This window comes from Pelobates fuscus, chromosome 4, assembly GCF_036172605.1.
Source record: "Pelobates fuscus isolate aPelFus1 chromosome 4, aPelFus1.pri, whole genome shotgun sequence".
NCBI lineage: Eukaryota > Metazoa > Chordata > Amphibia > Anura > Pelobatidae > Pelobates > Pelobates fuscus.
The window spans coordinates 123043850-123054433 of NC_086320.1; the positions used below are offsets into that span (position 1 = coordinate 123043850).

At 34.7% G+C, this 10584-nt stretch overlaps 1 protein-coding gene across 1 annotated transcript in view; it reads left to right on the top strand.

Annotated features, from left to right (window-relative positions):
- Positions 1-2710, top strand: part of TWSG1 (twisted gastrulation BMP signaling modulator 1) — a 56869-nt gene extending 54159 nt beyond the window's left edge. Inside the window, exon 5 of the mRNA XM_063450465.1 lies at positions 1878-2710. Coding sequence (XP_063306535.1) covers positions 1878-2059 — 182 coding nt within the window. The 3' untranslated portion in view covers positions 2060-2710. The remainder of the gene's footprint in view (positions 1-1877) is intronic.
- The last annotated feature ends 7874 nt before the right edge of the window (positions 2711-10584 follow it).

Consider the following 10584-nt stretch of genomic DNA (forward strand, 5'->3'; position numbering starts at 1 on the left):
TGAGTTACGCTCATAGTCCACTTTAAACTACCCTGCTATTACTCAATCAGTATGTATACACTATGCTTTTCTACCCTGGTTAAAGCAGGTTCAACTTAAGCTTGTTTAATATAAAATCTTGTTATATTGTATGCTTAGCCCCTCATGTGACCAGCATTACCTCTCACTCAGCCATGTCTACTATAACCACTAAGCTGGTCTACACCCTGTCTTGAGAAGCACTTACTTTCTTAACTATGTGGCATATCGGAAAGTTTAAGCCTGTTTATATTTTTTGAAATGCTAATGTGCACTGTTTTCATGCATATGCCTCATTAGAATGTCAGCATACACGCTGCTGACCTACACTTACTGTCAGCCCACACTATGATCTTCCTTACTCAATATAGAAGACCTGCTGCCATACCTATCGTTTTACTTCTCGTTAAACCTGAATGTTTTCACTTAATTTTATGCATGTCTAGAATGTAACAAAACTTGCTGTTTCATGTAAGAAAAAAAAAATGTGCTGTATCAAAATGCCACTCATTGAAATGCCATGAATATGCCTGCAGTAGCTGTCGTGGCCCTGCATGCTTGCCTGTAACTTATATGCACATGCAAAAATAAAGAATTTAAAAAAAAAAAAAAAAAAATCTATAACTTATCATTTGTAGATTTGTATAACTAAAACATTTGTTGATTTGTCACCTTCACTTGGAAAAAAAAAAATTAGAATTAAGGGTTTTCTTGATTCACACCTATACACCAGTAATTACGATAAAATAAAAAAATTGGAGAACATTTTCAAGATAAACACCACTCACAAAATTTTAACTAAATGCTTTAGACTATTTATTTCAGAAAACCAAGCAACACCAAGCTCGGTAATCATACGATCTCAAGATTTAAATATCCCTATTGATTATAAGGACTGGTTGATATCTATCAGATTAACCAACAGTCTGATACATTGTATGAATATCTTCGAAGTTAAATTCAAACTTGTGCATAGGTGGGATCTAGTTTCCTCAAAACTTGCAGTTATGTATTCCCACTACTCTAACAGATGCTGGAGGTGTGGAACCAGGGAAGGTTCTCTTTTTTGCACATTTGGTGGGAGTGTGATCTAATTAAACCCTTATGGCTACTGGTCTTTGACAAACCCAATAACCTGGTTACAACTAAAAAAAAAAAATATCAAGTCCTATATCAACTCCAAATGGAGATGGGCTTAAAATGGATAAATCCTTCTGCCATCCCCAAAAGCAATGAGGCCAAAAGTGGTGGGAGTTTCTTCAAAAACAATAATATTTCGAGGTATTTTGCCATTCTCCTTCATTTATCAGGATATGTCCTCCTTGTGGTCTGTAACTTGTCTTGTACAGGTGTACCAAAATGTTAAACAAAACAATAAAATATTGAGCACTGTCTGTGTATCTATATTGTTATGACTTTGTTAAAAAAAAACCCAAAAAAAACTCAGATTATATATAAAAAACAAACAAACATACTCCCCACTTACTTTATGTATAACTTTTAACAATAAGCTTGATATGGAGGGGAGGGAAGAGGGGGGATATATCTCTCTATCTCTCTATCTATATCATTTTATAAAAATTAAATATTTTTTTTTGTATGTCTTTACTCTTCCAAGGACAATAAGGCAAGTACAACTGGGTAATAAAAACATTTATGCCCGAGGACATACATGTAAAATAACAAAAGTTCAATATAACCTTTCTGGTTAAATATTCTGATGCATTATTCACATTCTAAATCTTAAACTTGCTTTTGGTCATAACTCTGCATTATAAATATCTATACAATATAAATTATTCTGGTTTGTTGATAGATTTGCATCTTGCATTTTGTAATCAATTTCCCTTTTGTTTTAGAGAACATGTGTACGGTGGCTTATTTTGATGACTGCATGTCGATCCATCAGTGTAAAGCTTCCTGCGAGTCCATGGGTGCATCGAAATACAGATGGTTTCACAATGCGTGCTGTGAATGTGTTGGACCAGAGTGTATTGACTACGGAAGCAAAACTGTCAAATGTATTAACTGCATGTTTTGAGGACTTTCTCCTTGGACAATGTATAGCAACTGTATTTTATTTCCCATTTCATATAACTTATTCCCTTCCACCTGAGTTATAACACATGTTGCAAAGTAGTACATCTTTGTCTTTTTGTCAGGGAAATAGCTGGAAGTTAGAAGGCATCTGAGACCGGATTAAAATGGTCTTATAACTGTGCAATTTGCTTAATGATGTAGAAACTGTTCTTTAATGTTTCCTCTGTTTTGTATAAATGATTTTAGTGGTTCAGTGAAGTATACCATTTATATAAATATTGAATATAATGAATGCACATTTTTAGACATTTTGGGATTTTATTCTCTCCCACCCCCATATATTTTCTTCTCCCCTACCTCCTGTACTCCAGGGATTGTGGGATTGCACACTTAAGACTGTAGAAAACATGCGTGCATCTTTTTTGGCCATATTTGTTCTTTTAAATTATATTCCAAAATAATTAAAGCAAAGGCTTACTAAAATTGGAAATAAAATAAAACTATATATTTGCTAATATTTTTAAAAAGCACATGTATAGATACAATTGTATTGCCTTTAAATTGATACCATGTCATTGTTAACTTTATGAGGTGGATATAGCTATTGTTGCTAGTCCCAAAAAGTGCTTTAGGAAAAATGTTGGGAAATTTTATTTTTATGCCTTTTTTATATTGATTTTGTTTTCTTTTTTTTTTTAGATAAATGTGTGGCATTTTTTAGTTTCTTGTATTTGAAAATGCATTGGTTTTGTTATGAATTCTTTTTGAATTGGAGTACTATTCAAATGGAGCATATAAAAGGAGATGTTTTGTGTCAAAGATTTTTGTGTCAAAGAAATAGATCCAAGTTATCATAGCATGGGCCATGACTCAAACATACAAACCACCTTTCGTCAAGGTCTGAATTGGTGTCTTCCACTAGTGCAGGTTTTCTAGGTAATCCGATAAATCAGTCTGTGTCTCCTTCCTTTAAAGAAATCATCATTGTCAATAGAGGGTTCAATGATAGAGCTGATGGTTTAGTCTTTATTCACTCAAAGAACAACTGAAAGGTACTAGGTACAGAATACGGAGGGTTTAATACAGGAAAGTGGCAATATGCTTACTGTTATAGCAAGATAAAGGGAACACTGTAGGCACCATAACCACTTCAACTAATTGAAGTGGTTATGGTGCCTGGAGTATGTGGGAATGCTGGGTATCGCATCACTGCGGAATGGTTTGCTCACCGTTTAGCATAGGTGAGTCTCTGGCAATCTGCCACCTGGCCTCCACTTGGCAGAGATGGAGCTATACTCTCAACTGATTCTCAAATCGAATTCATACCAGGGATTGGGGCATTGATTTTGCAGAGAGCGCTCCGCTAAGACTCCTATTACTGCCCACTACACAGGTACGGCGTGAAGCAGAACATAGCTCCTCCCCCACAATTTTGTCAATGGAGGCCAGGCTGAGCATCTGTAAAACTGTGAGTAACTGCTCCCATGGACTGACGGCACCATAACCACTTCAATTGAAATGGCTATGCTACCAACATTTTCCCTTAAATGCTACACTGTGTACTGTAGATAGCTATTAAGCAGTTTTTCCATTTTCTGTTAAGAGAAACCCCCCATATTTACTTGCAAGGAGTATATACAATATAAATGTCCTTTAAAGTGCTCTCTTGCTTGGGTTTTAGGATTTTGCTTAGCTATGTATGTTTGGTACGACAATCTTGTTACTGTCTTGGTGTAACTGTATATTTTAGATTTTTGAAATGTGTTCTTTAACAAACAAGATATGTTAATATACAAAATAGAGTAGGGGATTATCTGCGAAACACAGATCAAATGGAAAAACATAGCGTTTAACTGTGTGAGAGTAAATGAGGATATATAGTTAACAATTGGCCACTCACAAATTTTCAGATGTAAAAAAGCCTTGAGTGTAATCTTTTTCTAAAAAGTTTTCTATGTTCATCCTCACACTCCCATCAGTAGTTTAGGAATATTTGCTCAAAAGAGAAAATATATATGGAAAAATAAGGTGCAATTCCAGAGTATAGTAAAAAAAGATTTAATAACTTACATGTATGTTAAAAACAATAAGCATATCACCACTGGGCGTCCTACGCGTTTCGTCCTAAGATAGGACTTCCTCAGGGACTTGGTGCATCAATGACAGCAAAAAAACAAATAAATATATAAAACATTCCGCCTCCCCCCCCCCCCCCCAAGTTCTTATATATCCCCTCCGGGCGTTCATCATTCAATCATTCTCGGCCGGTGTTGCTTCACTATTCAGGCGGCACTTCCTGTTTGGACGGGATGTTGTCATCACGCACGTCTTCTGCGTTCCAGGCGTGCGTTCCACATACCCGGAAGTGGGTAGCGATCGTCAATTTGCAGTATTTTCTCGGAGGCATGAAAGTGAATAAGAGCACATTAGGGGGAAAGGCATTAAAAAACTCTGGATCGCTCTGGATAGCACAATATGTTTATGGATACGAAAAAGTATCCCTTATTATCCTATTCTAAACTACAAAAAATGAATATATCAATAATTATTGAATATATATATAAACCATGAACTGTACATAAGTCATATACATATATGTATGATCCCAATCTATAAAATAAAATTAAACACAATAAAACAGGTATGTACATTAAAGCTGATACATTCCAGATGGGGAAGGAAATCTATATTAAAGAGTATGATGCTCCATATATATTAGTTACTTCGTTCCCCATCCTAAGAATGTGTACAAAACAGGCAAATCAAACAGACAACTTAATATTGCCTTACTTTTCTTACAATGTATAAGTGATTAGGTGAGGTGGAAACCCTTGTATATACACCAATCACTTCTCCCCTTCATCTCACCCTTCTACAATGCTTAAGTATTTTCCATCAATAGAATTCTTTATTTTAAAATTTCCTTATGATTTATTTTTGGACTTTTTTATATGTATGTATATAAGCCCCCAACTTTTAGTGGCAACGCCGGTATTAATTTCTATTTTGATGGCAAAAGTCAATAATAGGTTGTGTTATATAAGAGTGTTCTAATGGGCTTTCTCAATTAATACCTCAATCTAAAGTTTGGCCAAAAATGCATGAAAAGATGAAATAAAAAGATGAAATAAAAAAGGAGAAGTGCAACATCTATAGAAATATTCCATGTGTAACCTCAGTTAATCCTCAAAAAAACTCCACAAATCAATATCTAGATTAAGACCCCAAGGTTGGAGTGTTTTTAATTTATTTATCCAGAATGTTTCTCTTTGCGAGAGTTTCTTGGTCAGGTCTCCTCCCCTCCAATAGGGATCTACACGCTCAATGCCCATAAAGGAAAAATTTTGCCCACCAAATTGGTTACAAGAATTACAATGCAGAGGTACTATATGTTTAATTGATTTTTTTCTTACATTGTTTTGATGTTCTAATATTCTTTCTTTAAGTTTTCTACAAGTTTTTCCCACATATTGTTTCCCGCATGGGCATTGGAGCATGTACACTACGTTTTTAGTGTTGCAATTTATGTTGGATTTTATTTTAAATTTCTCTCCTGTTGTAGAACTAGTAAATTCTTTCTTTTGTATGAATTTTTGGTTTTTGCATGCTTTACAGGTATTGCAAGGGTTGAAACCGTTGATGTTAGATGGTCTACCTTTTCGTTGTATTTTTAATGCATAACTTGGTGCCAGTATATTTTTTATATTTCTTGTTCGCCTAAAGATCATTGGTGTTTTCTTTGGTAGTACTTTGCCTAATATGGGATCTCTACATAAAATGTTCCAATGTTTATTGAAAATCTTTTTTATTTTCCAATGTTGCGTGTTGTATTGTGTGATAAAAGAAAAATTATAATCTTTTTGGGGAATTTTTTTAGGTTTAGGTATCATTAGATCTTTCCTATTCTTTTTTTCTATTTCCTCGATTTCTTTGTCTAACGCGGTGGATTCATATTTCTTTGCTATGAATTTGTTTTTTAGGTGCCTGGCTTGCTCCCTATAGTCTGATTTCCTTGTACAATTCCTCCTCACCCGTATTAGTTGATTCTTTGGAATTGTTTCCAGCCATCTCTCCTGGTGACAACTCTTTCTATGTATATAGCTGTTACCCTCAGTTTTTTTTAAAAAACATTTTGATTCGATTTTGTTGTTCTCCACGAAAAAAGATATATCTAAAAAGTTAATAGTGATAGTATCCATCTCCTGTGTAAATTTTAGACCATATTCATTTTGGTTTGTAAATTTTAGACCATATTCATTTTGGTTTGTAAATTTTAGACCATATTCATTTTGGTTTGTAAATTTTAGACCATATTCATTCATTACACACGAGATGGATACTATCACTATTAACTTTTTAGATATATATTTTTTCGTGGAGAACAACAAAATCGAATCAAAATGTTTTTTTAAAAAAACTGAGGGTAACAGCTATATACATAGAAAGAGTTGTCACCAGGAGAGATGGCTGGAAACAATCCCAAAGAGTCAACTAATACGGGTGAGGAGGAATTGTACAAGGAAATCAGACTATAGGGAGCAAGCCAGGCACCTAAAAAACAAATTCATAGCAAAGAAATATGAATCCACCGCGTTAGACAAAGAAATCGAGGAAATAGAAAAAAAGAATAGGAAAGATCTAATGATACCTAAACCTAAAAAAATTCCCCAAAAAGATTATAATTTTTCTTTTATCACACAATACAACACGCAACATTGGAAAATAAAAAAGATTTTCAATAAACATTGGAACATTTTATGTAGAGATCCCATATTAGGCAAAGTACTACCAAAGAAAACACCAATGATCTTTAGGCGAACAAGAAATCTAAAAAATATACTGGCACCAAGTTATGCATTAAAAATACAACGAAAAGGTAGACCATCTAACATCAACGGTTTCAACCCTTGCAATACCTGTAAAGCATGCAAAAAACAAAAATTCATACAAAAGAGAGAATTTACTAGTTCTACAACAGGAGAGAAATTTAAAATAAAATCCAACATAAATTGCAACACTAAAAACGTAGTGTACATGCTCCAATGCCCATGCGGGAAACAATATGTGGGAAGAACTTGTAGAAAACTTAAAGAAAGAATATTAGAGCATCAAAACAATGTAAGAAAAAAATCAATTAAACATATAGTACCTCTGCATTGTAATTCTTGTAACCAATTTGGTGGGCAAAATTTTTCCTTTATGGGCATTGAGCGTGTAGATCCCTATTGGAGGGGAGGAGACCTGACCAAGAAACTCTCGCAAAGAGAAACATTCTGGATAAATAAATTAAAAACACTCCAACCTTGGGGTCTTAATCTAGATATTGATTTGTGGAGTTTTTTTGAGGATTAACTGAGGTTACACATGGAATATTTCTATAGATGTTGCACTTCTCCTTTTTTATTTCATCTTTTTATTTCATCTTTTCATGCATTTTTGGCCAAACTTTTTAGATTGGGGTATTAATTGAGAAAGCCCATTAGAACACTCTTATATAACACAACCTATTATTGACTTTTGCCATCAAAATAGAAATTAATACCGGCGTTGCCACTAAAAGTTGGGGGCTTATATACATACATATAAAAAAGTCCAAAAATAAATCATAAGGAAATTTTAAAATAGAGAATTCTATTGATGGAAAATACTTAAGCATTGTAGAAGGGTGAGATGAAGGGGAGAAGTGCTTGGTGTATATACAAGGGTTTCCACCTCACCTAATCACTTATACATTGTAAGAAAAGTAAGGCAATATTAAGTTGTCTGTTTGATTTGCCTGTTTTGTACACATTCTTAGGATGGGGAACGAAGTAACTAATATATATGGAGCATCATACTCTTTAATATAGATTTCCTTCCCCATCTGGAATGTATCAGCTTTAATGTACATACCTGTTTTATTGTGTTTAATTTTATTTTATAGATTGGGATCATACATATATGTATATGACTTATGTACAGTTCATGGTTTATATATATATATATTCAATAATTATTGATATATTCATTTTTGTAGTTTAGAATAGGATAATAAGGGATACTTTTTCGTATCCATAAACATATTGTGCTATCCAGAGCGATCCAGAGTTTTTTAATGCCTTTCCCCCTAATGTGCTCTTATTCACTTTAATGCCGCCGAGAAAATACTGCAAATTGACGATCGCTACCCACTTCCGGGTATGTGGAACGCACGCCTGGAACGCAGAAGACGTGCGTGATGACAACATCGCGTCCAAACAGGAAGTGCCGCCTGAATAGTGAAGCAACACCGGCCGAGAATGATTGAATGATGAACGCCCGGAGGGGATATATAAGAACTTGGGGGGGGGGGGGGGGGAGGAATGTTTTATATATTTGTTTTTTTGCTGTCATTGATGCACCAAGTCCCTGAGGAAGTCCTATCTTAGGACGAAACGCGTAGGACGCCCAGTGGTGATATGCTTATTGTTTTTAACATACATGTAAGTTATTAAATCTTTTTTTACTATACTCTGGAATTGCACCTTATTTTTCCATATACATAGTTACATAGTTACATAGTTAGATAGCTGAAAAGAGACTTGCGTCCATCAAGTTCAGCCTTCCTCACACCTGTTTTTTGCTGGTAGCTAGGACAAAAAATTCCTTCTTGACCCCAGAATGGCAGTCAGATTTATCCTTGAATCAAGCAGTTATTACCCTACATTGAAAGATTATATCCTTGAATATTCTGTCTTTGCAAGTATGCATCTAGTAGCTGTTTGAACATCTGTATGGACTCTGATAAAACCACTTCTTCAGGTAGAGAATTCCACATCCTGATTGTTCTTACAGTAAAAAAAAACCTTTCCTTTGCCTAAGGAAATTTTGAGCAAATATTCCTAAACTACTGATGGGAGTGTGAGGATGAACATAGAAAACTTTTTAGAAAAAGATTACACTCAAGGCTTTTTTACATCTGAAAATTTGTGAGTGGCCAATTGTTAACTATATATCCTCATTTACTCTCACACAGTTAAACGCTATGTTTTTCCATTTGATCTGTGTTTCGCAGATAATCCCCTACTCTATTTTGTATGTATGCTGAAGACAAGAGGAAGTCTTTGGGGACCTTTTCTGGATACTTCACCTTATACAGGGAAGCTCCATTTTTTGTATACTAATCACTGTTTTCACTGGAGTTGTGTTCACATATTTTGTTTGTTTGCAAGATATGTTAATATGTATGTTTTCCAACACTGAACAATCTAGATTTATATTTTCTAATCCTCTCATCAATTATTTCCCCGAGTATCTAGGATTTTGGGGTTTATGAATTATTTTCCAAAAGGCGCTGTCATGCTCTTAAGATTGGGTTCAGCAGATTTTTAATACACTAGCTCTTTACTTTAGCCTTATAAATGTTAATTCTTTGTTCATAAAAATGTACTTAAGTACCAGGGAAGTGTTAAGTAATTTGTGATGCTATATATATATATATATATATATATATATATATATATATTTTCCACATAAGGATAAGAAAATAGTGTATTTTTTTGTTTTTTTTTAACGTAGCATTTCTAAAATTTTGTAACAGTTTCAGTACCTATCCACTTTTATAACTCCGCCTCCTGTTGGGAGCTGTTACGCTGTGCTGCAACCAACGTTTATACAAGAATGTTGTTACGTTTATGAAAAGTTAGTCAGGCCAAGAGGAGGCATCCAGTCTGAAATATTGATCTGGCGAAAGAGAATGAGGAAATGAAGATAAAATACTGCAGTATCTATATAGTTAAAAGGAAATTAACCCAGCACTGCTTTACAATCCTCAACAACTGTTGCTTTTCCTGTAAACAGTAGAAAATATTGAAATTTTGATTTGACTGTTATGCAAGATTTCAGTGTTGTAGGAATTTCAGGTATGTTAGAAATATTCGTATCTGCACTCCAAGTATCCTTCCAGTTCAGAAACGGCCTGGCTTAATATCAAAGAGAATGCTTATAAAGAAATTTCTCTGTTCAGCTATGGTCCTATTTAACAAACTTTTGGTCACCTTTAGTGTGGATAAATGTGTTTCTCTAGTGAAATCCTGACAATTCTGGGTTGGTGCATAAACCTGCGTACTAAAGTTAAAGGAACAGTAAAGTAAAATAATAAAGAAACACTCTAACACAATCACTACAGTCTTATGTAGTGGTTATGTTGTCACAAGTCCCCTGGCACGGTTTCACAGTGAGTAGTATAGCCATTCTTGAACAGTATGATAATGTCTGGGGGTCCTCTGGACAGCTTAAGTCCTTCCAGGCTCTCGATTATTGCTAAGACTATATAATGTCTGCTTTATTCAGATTAGTTATGGTGCCCAGACGTTCCTGGCACTTCCTTACCTGAAGGGGCTAAACCATTCTTGAACATTTAACCCCAAAGGTTTCTCTCCAGCACCTGATCTCCTGGTCCCCAGCAGCCTGCGTTTCTCCAATCTAGACTGGCTTAGAGTGGTCAGCTAACTCTAGAAGCCAATTAGTACTATTAGTAGTAGTAGTAGTAGTAAGAAACTGAATTGG